General features: G+C 36.9%; 1 protein-coding gene across 3 annotated transcripts in view; it reads left to right on the top strand.

Moving 5' to 3' along the window:
• The first annotated feature begins 905 nt into the window (after nt 1-905).
• The window catches only part of LOC106143576 (protein vein), a 66084-nt gene continuing 46391 nt past the window's right edge, over nt 906-20598 (top strand). For all 3 annotated transcript variants that reach the window (XM_013345705.2, XM_013345704.2, XM_013345703.2), the window contains exon 1: nt 906-1376. In XM_013345705.2, the coding sequence (XP_013201159.1) occupies nt 959-1376 (418 nt within the window). In that variant the 5' untranslated portion in view covers nt 906-958. The remainder of the gene's footprint in view (nt 1377-20598) is intronic.

Here is a 20598-nt window from a genome sequence, read left to right as displayed (position 1 = left end):
TAAAGAAATAATTGTTCCACGTTTTGTTATAACGTTTTCGATAGCAACCTATCACTATTTGAATCTCAATTCTATTAACAAAGCTAAACAGCTGAACGTGACCTTTCAGTCTTTTCAGGGCTGTTGGCTCTGTCTGCCCCGTAAGGGATATAGACGTGATGATGTGTATGTATGTATGTACTAAGCTAAACCTAACCAATCTAGAGATTTCAAATTAGAAGAGAGAGACCTATCATGAGATAGTGCAATATATTTCTTACAACAAACTACATAAGTACGTTTTATATCCTCACAATTATATTTCATTGATTCAAGTTTACTTTATTTTTATTGTTACTACATTTTATTGCGACCAACTTTCACTTAACCTTAAACTTAATTTTATAACAATAAAACATAAATACGAAAAATGCACTAAGTTACTTTATTTGATCTAAAATAAATGCGCTGACCTTACATATTGAAAAATACAAACACCAAAAAAACGTAATTACATTGTATGCAAGGAAAACAAACCAAATTGTACGCAGCAACGTCTACGAGAGGTCAAAGCTACGAGATGGCGCTACGACTCGTAGGCGTCTACGACTTCAAACATTAGATGAAAACCCGCTTTTACAAAGCCCCCGCCTAACTCCGACGTGATAGAAAGCACGCCTAACCTAACATCGACACTCAAAACAAATGCAACCGCGTTCGTTTTCACAGCCTGTTAATAAACCCCTAATCAGGTGATAATCCACAATCGACATCTACCCACTAATTACACGTAACAAGCGCAAATTAATCATCGCACGAGATAAATCAGAGACGCGTGCTCAAACCGAGTATCAAGACTATTTCGGTGTGGGCGGAGCGAGTGATTCAGCCGAGTAGGGGCCTCGTCAGTCGCGCGCGGACCGCGGTCGGGACAACATAGCGCGTGACGTGCGGGAGAGAACGCTGCGGCGATGGCGCGATGAAGACGAGCGGGCGCGCGGCGTTTTGCTGGCTCCTGCTTTGCTCAGCCGCTGCTTCTGCCGCGCCGCGACGCTTCTACTGCGAGCGCGCCGACGTCGCCTGGCGGGCCTACCGCGCCCCGGCCGCCTTCGAGGCGCGCGTCCAGTCCGTCGCCAGAGACGCCGCCACGGTCAAAGTGAGGCGCGTCCTCCGCCGGCAGGGCCACTGGCCGCACGAGGACGCAGTGATAAGGCTGAAACTGCCCACCCGGGACCCCCTCGAGTGCTCCGGACGCTTCGAAGTGCCGTTGGTTAATCGCAGGAACTATATCGTGTTCGCGGAGAGGCGGGGGCATTCCGCCGTCGCTCTCGGACCGCCGCTGCAGAGGACAGGGAAGTTGCTGAGGAGGATACGTGCGGTCTACAAGGAGGGTTACAGTGAGTGTCTAGTGATAAGCGTGTGGGCGGCCCGCCCGCCCTCGCCGGCCACATGGTCTTCGGGAAATTCAGGAATGAGGTACTCCGAAATAACACGATTTCCATGTGGTCCGATGGATGTTAGCATAGAAAACGATATAACGTTACAATGGGAACTCGCAGTTGCACAAATAGATTTTAAGATCCTAATAAAGTTAAAAGCTAACGAATATGCAACTGCAGCAGGTGTATCGGAGAAACAAGTAGCCATTATGAGTCCATTTTAGGTTCACGATTGAATAGTGGTCGGGTCTAACGTGGTTAGTAGCAAAACACTGCGCCCGCGCCAGTTATAAATGCGGATCTCATTTATGCACCCTTCATAAACGGTCAGCTTGATCAGGAAACACAGAAGCTTTAAGTCTTTAATCATTTGTGCTTCGTGCGATCGTTATCTTTGACCAAACATTTCATAATTAATCTGTCTGTGCATCGTTTGAATTGTAATTAGAATATATATTTTATTAATATATAGGTACTGAATAAATAACGTAACAACTTAACTCATGCGAAAATGAGAATAAGTGTAGAACAGGTGTTATTTGTTGATAAAATTATTTTAGTAATCAAGTGACTACGTTCTGTAAGCTTTTAATTATTATTGCCTAAAACACATATAAATCAAAACGGAATCCCTTTTTTAATTTTTCTGATAATGAGAATAAGAAGAATATGTAAATCATTTAAACTTTAACAAATCAAATACCTCACTTGACAAAAAGGAAGAAACGAACCTACATTTCAGAACTTTATAGAACTGAGATAATTTCATAATTAACTAACTAATTAATTACAATAAAAATGATTTGAGTACAAGATAATACAAATGAAATGATCAAAGATCTAATAGCTCCGGATATATCCGGGCAAGTGTCGAAAAACAATGCGACAGTATGAGATAACGTAAGGCGTAACGCTACGTTTGACAAGCACCGACAAGTTCCAAGTAGAGCGTATCGTGACGTCACCCCATTGAAGCCGGTGAACCACTAAACAGTCGGCGATGAAATTTAGACGAAGATCTTAGGAATTTTCTAAGGTCAAAATTTTAAGTACCCTCCAAAAATGCTTCGAGATAAATGGAAAAATTTTATCAAGCAAAATCCATGTTCGTTTCTGATAAACAAAGATCGGCTACGAAAGTGGATTAAAGTAAAAGTTCATACAATTAAGTTTTAGAAATTAATAGTTTAATTAAATCGAGCATAAGACAATCATTTTTCAGCAGCTGAACGTGGCAAAGTCTTTTTAAGACTGTCGGCTCTGTCTTCCCCGGAAGGGATATAGACGTGAAACCTACAGACTACTGATAAATTTAAATAAGTCTATGAAATAAACCAAAGTGTTAAATGCAATAGGTTCAAATCTTCTATAAGTTCCAAACTACAATTTACAACTATTAAATAGTTGTATAATTTAACATATCCTGCTTTACTTATAAAACTATATTTTTCAAATTCGTATCCCTCATAAAGTCCAGGCGATGACGACCCAATCCGACACAGATTAATCTACGTTCGTATCTGGGTTCAGTTTTATTTATTGCGCGATTAACTTGGGCATCGGCCACTAGTCTTTGAAAGTGTGGCGCTTCGCCTCAATGTTTATACTATCTGCTTGCTTGTTAGCAAAATGTTTACCTTTCTGGATATCATCCGTCGTTTTTCTTTTGTTAATGTTCGCTTCGCTTTCATTATCCGATTGTAAATCTGTCTCGGCGATTCCGATGTGCGATGCTCTCAAACTTTCCTTTTTATCGATCTCTTGATGTGGAATTGTTTTCAATTGCCAAAAAGAATTTGCTTTTATTTTCACACTCTGAATTAAATCAATCAGACTTAAGTCAACGTGCAATAATAGAATTGCATGCTGCTCCTACTTCATTTGTAAATAGTATTCATGAGAACGAACTAAAGTGATCTTTTAATTTTTTAATAGCAACCTAAGCAGTGTCGTTACGCCCTGGCAACCCTCCATTATTTTCGATGCGCTCCGACGATTTCACTGTCCTATTATAATATTAACATACGTTAGTATATAAATTTTATGATCGGAGTTAAGATTGGATGATAAATTACACGATTCGCTATATTTTTTTGTAATAAAAGTAAATTGTTAGAAGAACCTTGCAGCTCTTTAAGACATCTTGTCGCTAACGACAAAGCTATCGTATTTAATAAATATTGCATTTGGCAAAGTTAATGTTCGTTAAATATTTTGTGGAAAACTGCCAGGGAATTCAGTAATGTATATGAAAAAGTCCGACAGAATTGACATAATTCAATAAGAGCCCACTCACTTTTCTCTGTTTCTCATATTCATCTGTCAATAGACGCAGCCTATAGTGAATCAGGAAACTAAAAATACATATCATTGAAAATATGCGAATACTGTCTAAATTCGTTAATGTATTTACGTTCCAAAATCTATTCTGGTATAGTATCTACAATCCACATTTATAAACTTTCCACATTGTTCCTCTGAGAATCAAAACTCCATTTTTCGATTATAACATTTAAGGAACCAATAAGTTATCTAACTGAATGTGTTCATTCTACCAGTCTTTTCCATTCTATTGGCTCTGTCTACTCCTTAAGGGATAAATAATAATACATGAATGTTTGTAGATGATAGTTAAAACAGATGATTCTGATGATATGACAGGCATCGAAGCAGAAGTAACTACCGAAGGTAATAAAGCGAATGATTGTGTAGCGATGGATGCATTGGGTCCTGTCACCGATGGTCGATCACAATGGCGCGGTGGTGGCCTTGTAATTAACGCGGACATCCGCACCCACCCGACAGTGGCGGCAACTAATTGTTGCTATCTGTCACCACTAAGCTACTTAATTCCTTTGACGACACTGCAGCTGCACGAACACACGCGATAGTTCTATTGAACCAGTAAACGACATTTAAATCTGAAATCATTTCTCATGGGGTTGAATTTAATAAATAATTTAGTAAACTTTGCAATCGGTAAATGGTTTTTGTCAAATCTTGGAAAATTTCGGTATCTTTAATTCAAGCGTGTAGCAGTTACAAACGTGTGTTATGTATGTGTTACTATTTAATTTTTTTTACAAAACTAATACTAATTTCTAAAAGGAAAAATTTGATCCTCATTTTCTATCTCTCAATGCTAAATTTCTATTGACAAATCAGAATTATTGGCAAGTTACACCTTTAGGTAAATTTAATTAAAAAGTTAGTAAATAACTGGTTCCAAAATTACTTTAAAACTAAACGAGATTTACTCGAAACTTTGCACCCGTTAGATTTCCAATACCTAGCGAATGCGTTTATGTTGTATGATATATATATTCCATGTCAAATTTCTGCCAAATTCACTAAGATGTCGACTATGCGTTGAAAAATATATCCACAGGTATATCAGTCACTTGTCTTTTATATTAACAGACTAGAGAGCGCCCGTAATATTAAAATACCTTTAAGTTCTCACAATTATTTACAGAAAAAACTCCTTAACCACATAAGAAAATCTACATGCTATATTTCAAATATTCAGATCCAGCGGTTTTGATTGTGAATTATCGTCAGTCTGTAACGGAAGAGTTTTATATATATCTATATCTAAATTCATCATCATGTTAAGTCTTCCTTCTTCTGCAATGTATTTTCTAATTATCCTCACCACAAATTGAATTTTAATATTAGTGGGTTTAATTTCAATGTTAAATGGTCATTTTTTAATGTAATTAACCTAAACCACCTTTGCGTGATCTGTGTCATCAATTATACTAATAATATTTACTTCCCATGCAATGCCGGTAACAATTAATCTTTGTTTATCTAACTTAACAAAAACTTTTAATTCCATGCGAAGTTTTGAATCTTAAATTAAAACAGTAATAAGTCTACCTGATTCTTATCTACTTAAGCCAGTATTTCTCTGAAAATATTCTGTACATAAAGCAAAGTCGCTTGCTATATTATCTACTTTGTATCATGCACTAACTAAGTCAACCATAAAAATGTACTTTAATTAAAAATCCACTAAATTTACCAATATTCAATTCTTCCACATCAGAATCTCACTATTGTGACGATTGGCACTGTCTACCCCGTAAGGGACAGCGACGCTTTATGCATGTAAGATAAAAACGTAAACAATTAAAAATAGATACGTTTTTTTGCATCCAGACAGCAGTAAAGCGTTCAGACATGAAAATTGTCTGGTGGCAGACCAATATATCCGAATTGTGGAATTTTTCTGTCACATAAAGTCGTCTAGGTATTTATGTGGTTCCCAATTAGACTGCGGGACGACTGCAGTGGTCGGTTTGACTGGATTCTAGTATGATATGGTTTTAGAGATGTGAACGATCTCTATAATAATGTTTAAATGAATATTTTTGAATTGAAAGATGTTTCAAAACTTATTCGGGTAGAACTTATCAAAACTTTAAAGGATAAGCAATATTTTAGTGTGTAAATCTCCGTTTTGGTTACACTTTCTTGAAATCTTTGTTTGCTTGTTTGTAATATCTTAATTGCATAGAAATTTACACAGTAACAAGAAAATCTGAAAATAACAAATAAAATAGTAACAAATCTTTTATTAAAAGTCGCCTTTGTATTTTTACACACTCGAGTCCAAGTAATATGTGATAGGTAGATTTACTTTGATTTTAATGGTTCGCGAACGTAGAATTTGCTATTATTTTCCATTAAATAAGTACAGTTCAACTCTAAAATAACTATCCTCAATAGTACTAAGAAACATCCAATCTATAAAGATGTCAGATCTTTCGCAGCCACATAGCTTGACCATTTGGATCGACTAGAGCCTACTAGGTCAGCATAAACACGTATAAAGACCGCTGTTCACACTAAGCCAGCTACTGGCTGAAGCCAGTTTTGTGAGGTGACAGTAAATAGTTTACACACATTACTAGCCTAGTAGTAGAAACGGTATTCGTCAAGATAATACTAAATTGGTGACTTTAAATGAGTAAGTTAAAACAAGAACTGAATAAATAGTTGCTATGAGAGTCGATAAGATATGATGATTAACAGCACTAATAAATGATACTTCGACTTATCAATCATAGAGTAGCTTTTGAATTGTTTATTTATGTTAGAAACGTTTGTCTTTAATTAAACCTACTTGCTTAAGGTGCATAATTACACGCACATTTGCGTATAATGTCTCAGCGTAAGGTAAGAAATTACACGCACTTAGTTTGTGTGCCAATTCGCTTATCTGATTAGTTGACTCATAGTAGTCACTGGCTTCAGCCAGTAACTTGATCAATGTGCACAGCGCCCTTAATGTCATCAATTAACAGGAAAACAGAGTCTAGATTTTAAACGCATCACCGATACGTGTTTCAACATGTTTCGCTCAAAGAATTGATTTTTATCATTGTTTGACCTTGGTTTGCTTTGGCAAGGAAACTTTTTTTATACGCCTATTGGTCTACGATTTAATTAGGTTAAACGTGTGTAATATAATAACATTTTTAATGAGCAAAATTGTCACAATTTATAGTTTTTTACCATCTCATAACCTTTTTTTCATAGACTTTTGTCACTGTGAATCTGATCTCTGATTTGATCCATCTATAATCGTCATCCAAGATCAGGGAAATTATAATTTTATATACTGCTCGTCTTTAAGGAAATTCTATCATTAAGCCAAATAGCTGAACGTGGCCGAGCAGTCTTTTCAAGACTGTTGGCTCTGTCTACCCCACAAGGGATATAGACGTGACGATATCTACATATGTATAAGGAAATCTGACCTAGCTTGATCAGATCATGATTATATATTCAGTTGTTTTAGAATTAGGTTCTTAACACAATTTCATATCAGCAACAATGTTGGATTGTCTGAAACAGTTACCACTATCGGTCACCCATCCCCGTGAGCCTTCACTACCAGTTCCTCAACAAATTACGGTGACATTCCCACAGTGTATGTATTTATGCTGCAAAATAACGAGAGTATAGAAAATACACTTCCTTTATTATTTAAAATAGCATAATTTAATTTTTTTATCGTATGAAATTTAATTATTTACATTAAAAAAAAATATATCTTCATTATACGTCCTACATCTATTAAATACTGTGAAGAAGGAGCCTTTGTAATAGAACATAAAACTAAGCTACCTAGGTCTTTCCCATAGTTGCCCTTTACGATCCATGGGAAAGAGGTGGAATTGTCCAATTCTTTTTTTCAATTGGTGCCGGGAACCACACGGCACACGGCAACCTAAAACTAATTTATGTAAAAGTTCTACAGGCCGTTCACCCTTTGAACATAATTTATGTAAAATAAAAGGCGTGCAAAAAAAAACTTAATGTCCACTTTGTAAGATCTATTTCACATTGACATCATCTCCCCATCCGTTTTTCTCTATTTATCATGGATTTACAAAATAATTAGGTAGGTACTTCTTTCTCAGTTACATTTTCTTATTTTAATGTTTGTTGTAAATCAAATCTGTTTTCTACAATCTCCGCTGGGATCTGATAAAATGGAAAGAAAATATTTATTTTGAATTTCACCTCTTAGTAATGAATATATCAAGGAGTTTAAAATCGTCATACCTACCCTAGATTGTTTTTCCAAAATCAATTTCTTTATCAGTTCACTTGATTGTACTTAATACATACATACATAAAATCACGCCTCTTTCCCGGAGGGGTAGGGTAGGGTACCTCTTTCCACTTGCCACGATCTCTGCATACTTCCTTCGCTTCATCCACACTCGTAACTCTCCTCATGCAAGCTCAATCTACTACTAATAATTAAGAATAATCACATGAACAATAATCATTCCCTAACCTGCATATATTTCTGTACCTACATTATTCTGTGACCTCACTTCCCGAGTGCGGTAGGGCTGACAACGGTAATCGGACGGGCATTAACGCCACCCACAAGCATCAACGGTAGAAATGATCGATTACTTTATTATATGCCATTGCAAACTTAATTTGCTGTATTTTTTTTCTTCGTCAGCTTCAAAGATGTTGTAAAATTGTTTTCTTTTTTTTAATATCAAAGAGCATGTCAAACGCCATGTGACCCCAATACAGATATGTAAAGGACACACTCCATTTCTTTCCCATGGATGTCGTTAAAGGCGACTAAGGGATATGCTTATACGCGATTCTTTTTTTGGCGATGGGCTAGCAACCTGTCACTATTTGAATCTCAATTCTGTCATTAAGCCAAACAATAGAACGTGGCCTCTCATGTCTTTTCAAGACTGTTGGCTCTGTCTACCTCGCAAGGGAAGTAGACGGGCATATATGTTTGAATGTCAAAAAGCGGACACTGAAAGACTGATATCAACGCACAGTTCAGAACACTGGGTCTACGTTTGAAATTTAGGTTTCTTATGTAACCTAGGAGGTGCACTAATCTGGTCATCTTATACCTATGTCTATACCATCTGTGCTGTGGCGGCCGTTCAGCCTTCATGGATAAACAGACAGTCAAAGCTTAACTTTTTAGATGAGCAAAACCGACTGACAGACTTATGAAAAAAAGGACAATCGACACCAAGACAAGACGACGATAAGACATCTTGAACAAGCAAAATCTGTTCTATTATATTTAGACACGACTTAACAGACACTCGGCCGATTCACCATCTTTCTCTCTCTCTCTCTCATCCTGTTAGCTGCATCCTCCGCCACTATGCTTCTGGCCCTGGGGTCGGCTTGGATGACAACATCTGGTTCATTTGGGTGAAATCAGTTGCATGTAGAACACCCATGCTGGTGGTCTTAACTTTCGCGTTGTAATTATATCTCTATTCCCTCATAAATGTAATGAATACAAACGTTCCGTTGCGCATGCGCCGGTGGCCGGCTGCGGGGCGAGTTTCGGCAAAACTCACCGCAAATGTCGAGGGCATAAGTGTGGTGTGAAACATGAGCTTTTTTACCAAAGTACAACAAAATATGAGCTACATTTAAATATATACAACTATTGCGTTACTGACTTTGGAGTGAATGACAGATCTTATCGTGTGCTGTGTGTTTCCCGGCACCAATACAAAAAGAATAGGACCACTCGATTTTTTCCCCACGGAGGTCGTAAAAGGCGACTAAGGGTAAGCTTACAAACTTGGGTTTCTTTTTTAGGCGATGGGCTATCATTAAGATAGATAGCTGAACATGGCGTATCAGTCTTTTCAAGACTGTTGGCTCCCCCATAAGGGATATAGACGTGACCGTATGTATATATGTACAGATCGTACAGCCCAAATAACTGGAAACGCAGAATCCAAGTCCACAACTGAACATAGACCTCCCCCTATAATTTTTACCTCGTTCCGTTGGAAGCAACCTGCATCCCAAATTTCACCCCGATTTATTCCGCCGTTTGTCGGTCCATTTTGCGGGTGACGTTCTACGCTGTACTTTCCGGTACGTGGTCTCCACTCCAGAACTTCTTGACCCAATCGGCCATCAGCTCTTCGAGAAATGTCGCTTGCCCATTACAAATTTAGTTTGCTGAGCCGAATGCTATGTCAGTTACTTTCGTTCGTCTACATCTATCATTTTATATCAAAGTTAAAAAGAGATGCAAAAATCTTACGTTCAACGTTCGTGACCCCGTACTTTACTTTCAATTTCCAGTAAACATAATTTCAACATCATAATAAATTGTAACATGCGAAACTCGCTCATCGCTCATGCCTTTCACCGGAGCGAAATTAATGCCGAATTCATATGACATCCGTACTTTACTTTCAATTTCCAGTAAACATAATTTCAACATCATAATAAATTGTAACATGCGAAACTCGCTCATCGCTCATGCCTTTCACCGGAGCGAAATTAATGCCGAATTCATATGACATTTAGAATTAATTGCGAGGCGCGATGAAACGAGGGAAAAGAAAGCGCCGTCAACTATGGGGTAACCGGGTATGATGGCAATTAACGATAGCATACATACATATAACCACGTCTATATCCCTTGCGGGGTAGACAGAGCCGACAGTCTTGTAAAGACTGATGGTCCACGTTCAGTTGTATAGCTTAATGATAGAATTGAGATTCAAATAGTGACTGCTAGCCCAAAGCTCATAAAAAGAATCACAAGTTGATTTATTTATTTGAACTTAATTGCACAAAATACAAATGTATTAGCACAATTGGCGGACTAAATGCTAGAAGCATCATCTAACAGTCAACCATTATTAGCCAGTCAAGAAAAGGAATCCCCAAAAATTGTCTCATTAATTGCAAATCAAGTCCACCAGGTCATACTACTAGTAAAATAAGCACATCACGTACAAAACCGATCAACAGATCGATCGCGATGGCGCCAGACCAAATATGGTCTGATGGTTTTTCTAACGTTTCGAAAATTAATGTCGCATTTATGCCTTGCTTATTGATTGGATCATCTTGTGCAAATGCTTCAGTCATATTCGCTTTTGTCGTTAGATCTTTAAGAATTGGACATTTCCTTTATACCTTTCGTATATACGGACTTACTTTTGACGGCCTCTGCGGCGCAGCGGTAGTACGCTTGTCTGTGACACCGGAGGACTCGGGTTCGAATCCCGGCCAGGGCATGATGAGAAAAAAACTTTTTCTGATTGCCTGGGTCTTGGATGTTTATCTATATAAGTATATAAGTATTTATTATAAAATATAGTATCGTTAAGTTAGTATCTCGTAACGCAAGTTTCGAACTTACTTCGAGGCTAACTCTATCTGTGTAATTTGTCCCGTATATATTTATTTATATACGTAGGTAATAAGAATTCATTAAATCTCTTTTCTGGAACGGTAGTAACTACATCTGTACACTTGCTACGATCACTGCCTTTATCTATATGTTTGCTTCATTGATCTTTATGCAAGCGTGTCATTGTATCAATTTCAATTCCATCATTAAGCCATACAGCTGAACGTGGCATTTCAGTCCTTTCAAGACTGCTGGCCTTGTCTTCACCGCAAGAGATATGGGAGTCATTATAATGTTGTTAATGTAAATACCTGATTTTAACCAGGACTTTCCCGATTTATTAACAGTACGTTCATCGAGGTTTTCCCTGACCAGTGTTCCTATTAACATTCGTCTCGTTTAATTTTTTTTTATTACTTTCTTTTCATTCTTTATCAAATGTATAACTATTATTGCATAATATTCTTAATGTTTGGCTGATTTTTATCAGTAGAGTAGCAGGCGTTAGGCATCTGAATCTAGGGAAAGAATAGTATTCTATTCTACGCAAACTACATAATTCTCAAAGAAATCGAAACCAAAACCGAAAATATTTATCAAGTTGCCCTAAAGCGACGTCCTGACTATAATTATAACAGCGGTTACGCAACGACGAAGTGGTTCGAACTGAAATATTATTTTAGGAGTTCAGAGTCTGTACGATCGCGGTGCAACAGCAATCCGACTTCGACCTTCTAGTTTACCTGCTAAAGTTTGTTTTGCAATGTCCCCTAAGGTGTTATTTGGGTCCTTCTGGTGCTGTGTGCCCGTCATGTGTCGCATATCACTCACCAAGGCGCTTCCTTTGGACAATAAATTAAGAAAAAAGAACACGCTATGGATTTTGTGAAGTTTAATATTGAAAGGTGAGAGAACGGTTCGTGCTCGAATGTGTTTTGAAAAATTTGCAGAAGTAGCGCAGTTAATGCTTCTTCTACGTGCCAGTGACAATGTACAATAAAATCCTCAATATTATTGGTCCAAGCAATAACCTGGTTGTAGTATAAGTGGCCTCCACATTGTCCCTTTTAAGTATTATTATCATATATACATTTGACAATTTTCAGTTACTCGTATAATAATTCAGAAAATGTTTTACAGAACCTTCTTTCACTAAATAGCTAAAGACAAAATTTATATATATTCGATATTATTTCACACAAAATCTTATAGAGTAGATGTATGTAATAACAAATCAATATTATATAATCCATAGCTTACAACCTTTTAAATTGATCTTAATCACACAAATAAGGTCCAAAACCAATGACACGGGCAATGTCGCGTAGTAATGTTTAAGTTCACATTGCTCGATATATTTTACAGTGAAAAATGGCGAGTTATGTTTCCGTTTGAGCATTTTTATTCAAATTTTGGAAATCATTATAAATCAGTCAGGTTCTGATTGTAAGGAGAAGGACTCAGGAGTTTGATTGGCGTCGTGTCCAAGAAGGCGTGCGCGGGCGCATTGTCATAGTGGATCAGTCTATAGAGTCTTGTGTTTCATCGCTTATTACTCACAATAGAGAAACCTTATTATTAACCACAATTTTGTTGGCTAGAAGATTAGATGCGGAACAGTCAAGCAAGTATAATTTTTGTAAAGAGTAGCATAATTCTATCTTTCGCCATTTACAACTTGAGAAGAAGATGAGCGATTACAAAGTCCGAACTCACTCGCCTTTTCACTCGACCAATGTGATCTTTACGGTACATAACGGGCCCGCGACCGAGCTAAGTATGTGTGGCGCAGGCGCAGTGCAAAAAGTAGCCGCTTCCATATTAGCTGATAACGATTATTACCCGGTCGAATGCGGAGCAACCAATGGGGATTTGTCAAGAGTCATTACAATTTGTTGTGCTACTATCTTTAGTGGCTCTGTCTACCCCGTAAATCTCGTAACAAAACAACAGTTTGTTTGTTTGTTAGTAAAAACTTTATTGTATACATACATACAATTACATACAGTGTTCTGAAAGTCTGGTATTAAACATTTGAAGCTTAGTCTATCTTTTTTTGTTTAGTATCAGAACTACAGAGCAAGTCAGGCTAAATGTGAATGAACCGATAAGGGTTGAACTTGTCCTTGAATTGACTTTTACAATTTACGCGGGAACAGCGAGACCAGCATGGAAGCTTTAATAAAAGAAACTTTATCAACGTCCATAAATACATACACTTAGTCACGTCTATATCCCTTGTAGGCAGAGCCAAAAGTCTCAAAAAGACTGAAAGACCACGTTCAGTTGTCTGGCTTTATGATGAAATTGAGATTCAAATAATAACCGGTTGCTAGCCCATCGCCTACATTAGGAACACAAGTTTATAAGCCTAATCTTTAATCACCTTTTACGACGTCCATGGGAAAGAGATGGAGTGGTCCTATTCTCTTTCCATTGGTGCCGGGAACCACACGGCATTTTCATCCGACGTCCACACATCTAAATTAATAATCATTTTAATAAAACAGTGCCGTGTGGTTCCCGGCACCAGTACAAAAAAGAATAGGACCACTCCATCTCTTTCCTATGGATGTCGTAAAAGGCGACTAAGGGATAGGCTTACAAACTTGGAATTCTTTTTTTAGGCGATGGGCTAGCAACCTGTCACTATTTGAATCTCAATTCTATCATTAAACCAAAAATCTGAGCGTGGCCTATCAGTCTTTTCAAGACTGTTGGCTCTGTCTACCCTACAAGGGATATAGACATGACTATATGTATGTATGTATAATAAAACACAGAAATAGGACACAAAGAGTTTCAAGATGACGTTAGAAAGATTCCTTGCATATTCAAGCCGTACAGGGCTGGCCCATAAAGGGTAAGAAATTACTACTGTTCACTGACGATAGCATCGTAGTAGAGTATACTTACGATAATATGACTGTCCCCTTGAAAATAATGATTTATTCAAACTTTATGCACGTGAAATGTACAACAGGTGGACTTAATACCACTAGACATTCTCTGCCAGTCGAACCTTTGTACCAAACTGAAACCAAAGTTTGAACTTCGTAAAAACCTTTGTACAAAAAGTTTGTACAAAAAGATGGATGTGCGGGTGGTGCGATAACTGTAAAAGAAATAATATTAAAAATATGAATAATAGGTTACTTAATACAATTACATATAATAGTTTATTTTATATACAAATAAGGATGACTAAAGATATACTCCAAATAAAATAAACATACATATACTACACAAGTAAGATGATTGTGTAGAGTTTAAGCAATTCCCTTAGTCGCCTTTTGCGACATCCATGAGAAGAGATCCTATGACGGACTGTCAACTTAACCTCCTAAAGTGCTAGAAACCAAACGGCACATTTTTTTATTAAAAAGAAAAGCAGATTATAAGTGGGAAGAGGCATCTCAACGTAGCTAATCTCTATTTATTGCTAACCGCGTCACATAGTCTCCGACCTAATACGTATCGGCCTCGCTGTGTCGTGTGGTACAATTCATAATGTATTAGCGTTTGTTTCCGTGATCTGAGGCTTGATAGACTGCATTTCCGTGACATCTTCCGTGAATTTTGTAGATATACCTACATACAGGCAGTGCCGCGTGGTTCCCGGCACCATTACAAAAAAGAAAAGGCCACTCGATCTCTTTTCCACGGATGTCGTAAAAGGCGACTAAGACATAGGCTTATAAACTTGGGATTCCTCTTTATGGCGATGGGCTAGCAACCTGTCACTATTTGAATCTCAATTCTATCATTAAGCCAAACAGCCAATCAGTCTTTTCAAGACTGTTGGCTCTGTCTACCCCGCTAGGGATATAGACGTGATCATATACATTTTATTATAGTCACCTTTATATTACCTTGCGGTGTGGACAGAGCCAACAGTCTTGAATAGACTGAAAATTTCAGGTTGTAGCAACAGGTTGCTAGCCCACCGGCTACAAGAGTAGCTCCAAGTCAAATAAGCGTCCTTTAGTCGCCTTTTACGACATTCATGGGTCTTATTCTAACGTGCCGGATACCACACGATAGTTTATATTTTTCGTGTAAAACTAAGAATAATTTAGTAAAATTTTCTCAACAATTTCCTCAACACAGCGTTTAACAGTTCTATTTTTAATATACCTCTAAAAAAGTGACAATATTTTTTAAATAAGGTATCGTTTAATTTATATTTGAACGAAGCCGTCGCTCATATTTTTTATTTAAACCACACATTAGTTGGATCTCCTTCATCCCTAAAAGGTATAACGACAGTTATAGATTACTCCATTGCATAAAAATTTTACTAGTGTCATGATACTGATGTCATTTTTCAAACGAGATCATAGTAAAATTGCATACAAGCTTCCCCTCTCATCGCTGCCTACGTTTATGTACTCCAGCTTCATTATATGTGACATTTCATCAAAATAAGTTCTATAGTTTTTGCGTAGAGTTAAAAATATATAGACAGAACAGAAAGAGTTTAAAGAATGTAGTAAGTATGTTTATTATACATTATTTATTATTACCCACATAAAGATTCTCTGCTTAACCGAATGGTAGACTGTTAGATAATGCTATCAGCATTAAGTCCGCCTATTGTACTTTACAAATTGCAATTGTTACAATAAAAAATAAATAAATAAATAAAGTAGGTACCTATAATTTCATACTCATAAACTTTCGCATTAAATTCATTCAAACTAATAAAAAAATTGTCTGTCTATTATGCTTTCACACCTAAACCGGTGGACCTATTTTGATATCAGGAAAAGGAGAATTTGAAATTGGCACGGGCGAAGTCGTGGGCAAAAGTTAGTGGAAGATGAATGATAAACATCCATATTTAGAGGAAATTCCTCATCTGCTACTACGCAGAAAGCCAATTGTTTAGTCTAGCCTTTATGTCAGGAAACAATGTTAGTATTACTAGAGTTCTGATATTTCTGGAAACTGAAATAATACAAGATAGGATCATTACAGCTACCTCCTGTCTTCGACCTCCTGGCGTGAGATCCATTTGTATCATCGCCTGTCTGGAGAGGAGCCCGAGATGCGAATGTGAATATGATCCTGGTTTGGGTGAAACAAGAGGCAACATCCGCTTTGCCTCTGCTAACATTGCAGTGGAACCTTATCTATGACCAGCATAGTTTGACATCCAGTACTCTGAATGTGCAGGTTTCCTCACGAGATTTAAACATGTGCATCATCTTTTTTAGTACATTCAACGTTAGTAAGCTTAGGCTACTAAATAGACTAGTAAAAAAATTTTGCTTCTAATTCATATCATGCTTTGATTGAAAAATAAAGAAATTCTTTGAAACAAACATACATACATATAATCAAATTCAACATATAAAAACGTTTGGCTAAATGATTATGTCTTAAAGAATAATCCAAAGTTTATAAGCCTATCCCTTAATCGCCCTTTACGACATCCACGGGTAAGAGATGGATTAGTCCCATTCTTTTTCCTATTGGTGCCGGGAACCACACGGCACTCTCAATTCTTTTAAATATGATTCAAAAGATACAAACAATAGCAAAGTCATAATTCTAGGTGATATAAAAGACATAAGTCACAATGAATCAGTGAAATTAGCGTAAATTTCACATGTTATGCTCTAGATCAAGATTATACATCTAAATACTAGGAAATCGTATAAATACATTGAAGGCTTGGCTCCAATTCAAACGTAGCGAAGGTGTTAATGCCGATTGAGACAACAATGTAACACTAGTAGAAGTTTCTTTCCTGTAATCCCAACGCGGTACTATAGATTTAAGTCTTAAATGTCACCTGCATGGTAAATTTTTCGTACAACCTAGTTTCCACCCTGTAAGATTAGTTCTGTACGATGGACATGTGTCTTAAGAGTGCTTAGCTACATTTTGCTAAACTTGCGACTCTATTGGCGACAATAGTTACGAGGTACGATTCCAATGATCGTTTCAGTATTTCCGATATAATTCCTTACAAATAAACTAACAAACAAATTTACATACAACCCACCTTATAAGGTTTATACACATAACAGGAACATAAAAAAGTGATTGTTTTCATCTCCAAAGTTAAGAAGGAAGATAGCTGAACATACAAAATTTAGCATTGAGCAGGAGTTGATAACATTTTTCGCGCACTGTTTCACAGGATTTGTTTGAATAATCATATTTTTATAGAGAACGCAATGACTTAAAAATTCCTTGAATTTTTGTTCAGTATTAAAACTTTTTATCGCGACACTAATCCACATTTTAAAGTCTAGACTCGTAAAAATATCGTTTATGACTTCATGTAAGGTAAACATATAGGTCAATGTATTCAGTGTTTCTTAGAACAGCAAGCGTCAAGGTAAACTCTTTTGTATCAAACGCATTCTTTCTTGCTACAATAGTTATCCCCCTGCTGACCCCTGAATTTCCCAAAATTAAGATTACACGAACTTTATGCCGAGACCTTTTTATCCCAAGTCATATTATTCCGATTCCTGCAATCCTATAACTTCTCTTTGCCGTCGCGTACAATGAAAAATCACCCTAGTTCCTGTTAATTTCAGGAAATTCTCTCTTAGTTAGATCACATAAAGAACCTACACGTGAAATTTCAAGACTCAGCGGTTTGGGCTGTGCATTGATATGTCAGTCAGTCATTCACTATCTTCTTTCATATTAATTAAGATTTCTCATGTTTACTCTAGATGAGCTGATGATCAGTTACGTTAGTTGAACCTTAATTCAATTGGCACAATATTGTAAAAGAGACTGAAATTAATAATAATAGTTTATTCAAATTAAAAGACTAAGAAATTTAAAAGAAAATAGGTTCCGCTGCAACGTTGTGGAGGTAACGCTTCATGAAAAACCTAACTTAACAGGATCATGTTTAAAAGTCACGCCCTGGGCTCTTCCCCAGGGAGGTGAGAATATAACAAGAGAGAGAGAGAGAGGGAGAAGAAATTATAATTAGCCAATAAATAACTATACATAAACACTCTCCGATTAGATCCGTGATTAGTATTAGAGAAGCAATTTTGTTTGTTTGTTTGTTTGGCTCCGACGCGGAATGTCGGCGCCGGCTTGCGCATTCGAAGAAACAATACTTATTATTAGTTATGCGAATAACATTAGCTTTTAAATAGTATGTAGATACTTTCTCGTAATTTCTAAGGCTTATTTAGTACCGTGCGGTTCCCGGCACCAATAGAAAATAATGTTACTACATACTACTAGAGGCCGAAAAAGAGATGGATGGACAGCGTAAAGGATAGTATGAGGAGAAAGCGAGTGAGATGGCAAGTGACAGAAGTATTTTTTTTAAAAGTGGTAAAGACAAAGTAAGACTAGAGGCTGAAATGTCTAAATAAATAAACCATAACATCATCGAAAGGCGCCATTAATTAAAGAGGAATGGATTATTTTCGTGTTATGATTCCATACATTCAATCAGGGAAAATATTTCTCACAACGTTTGTAAACATTTGAGGATCCCGTGATTGGTGCAGTAAACAGACACAGAGAGTATTATTTAAGAATTTATGATTGATGCGATTAGTTCCTATTTTTTTAAATTTCAGTTTTAAAACTCTTTGCTTATAATCTTTTTTTTTTACGCATTTTAGCTGTTTACATACATACATACATACCTGAGTTACAAAGGCTACGTTTTTCTGCAAATTTCCACGAGAGCTGAGCTACGAAACCTTTTTCTACGTAAGATTACTTGAAGTTCTTCATAACAGTGGTCGGAACTTTAGTGCATAAATAAATTAGGAAAACTACAAATGACGCCTAGAATCTCTTATTGTTTTCGAAAGGTAATCAGCAGCCAAAGGCATTATAGTTATAACTGTTAACAATTTCACTTACGTTTAGATTTTAAACGCTCTTTGTTTTAGTTCGTTAGAAGCAACATTAAGTGAGAAATTTTTTATGCGAAAATTTAAAATGTACATACTCACATATAATCACGTTCACATCCCTTACGGGGTAGACAGAGCCAACAGTCCTGAAAAGAGTGATAGGCCTCGTTCGTGCCTTAATGATAGCATTGAGTTTCAAATAGTGACAGGTTGCCAGACCATTGCCTAAAAGAAGAATCCCAAGTTTATAACCCTATCCCTTAGTCGCCTTTTACGACATTCATGAGAACGAGATGGAGTGATCGTATTCTTATTTTAGTGGTACTGGGAACCACACGGCAACGGAGATCAAACGGACTTTAATTTATTACGTAATTTTTTTATTAAATCGGTCTTCACGGGCACTTGCATGTAATTTTACTTTGCAATAATTTACATTTAAGTTTTATCAAATACTAGCCGTGCCCGCGTCTCCGTCCGCGAATAGTTATTTTGGGCATCATGCAAGCCCTCAAGGAAGAATAATATTCCCCGTTTTTTTTTACATATTACATTATTTCTTTGCTCTCTTATACTTGCAGCGTGATGTTATGTAGCCTAAAGCCTTCCTCGATAAATGGTCTTTTCAACACAAAAATAGTTTTTCAATTCGAACCAGTAGTTCCTGAGATCAGCGCGTTCAAATAAACAAACTCTTTAGTTTTATAATATTAGTATAGATTACTTCAAAACACAAAGACCATATCGATCACAGATTTTTCAAACAACATATGCATGTGTGTCATATATATATATCAAACTGTTAAGGAGATCACTTTATATAGCTTTGATCATTATGTAACTAGTGTAACCAATAGGTCTACTGTAAATTTATAGCTCAGTTTAACAATGCTAATAGTTTGTACATAAATCTTGAGGTTATCTGATTACATATATTTTCACATAAATATTCATTATTCAATTTACATATATTATGCCTCACTTTCCATATAATCGAACCGATTTGTAGAATAATGAAATAGATAACTGTATTGGGGATTTATAAGGGAAATGGATTACATACGGAACAAGTACCATATGTTGAGCTAGCCTCAAATAAGTTCTAGACTTGTGGGGCTTAAAGTTAACGACGATGAATTGTGCCGTGTGTTTCGACTAAGCGACTAAGGGATAGGCTTATAAACATGGGATACTTCTTTTAGGCGATGAACCTACATACATACATACATAATCACGACTCTTTCCCGAAGAGGTAGGCAGAGACCACATCCTTCCACTTGCCACGATCCCTGCACACTTTCTTCGCTTCATCCACATTCATAACTCTCTTCATGCATGCTCGTCGGTTTCGGGTACTCTTGACCTGACCTTTTGCTAGAACGTCTCCGATTTTATCAAGGTACGTTCGTCTAGGCCTTCCCACTCCAACAGTCCCATTCACACTTCCTTTGTATATTTGCTATGAACCTATATATACATACATACATAAAATCAAGCCTTTTTCTATACATATATCATACTAGAGGCCGCCCGCGACTTCGTCCGCATGGAAACCCTTTCAATCCCGCGGGAACTCTGGGATAAAAAGTAGCCTATGTGTTATTCTGGGTCTTCAGCTACCTACATACCAAAT

Source organism: Amyelois transitella, chromosome 7 (assembly GCF_032362555.1).
Source record: "Amyelois transitella isolate CPQ chromosome 7, ilAmyTran1.1, whole genome shotgun sequence".
Lineage (NCBI taxonomy): Eukaryota > Metazoa > Arthropoda > Insecta > Lepidoptera > Pyralidae > Amyelois > Amyelois transitella.
The sequence above is the reverse complement of the archived record's forward strand: the minus strand, read 5'-3'. Positions and strand labels throughout refer to the sequence as shown.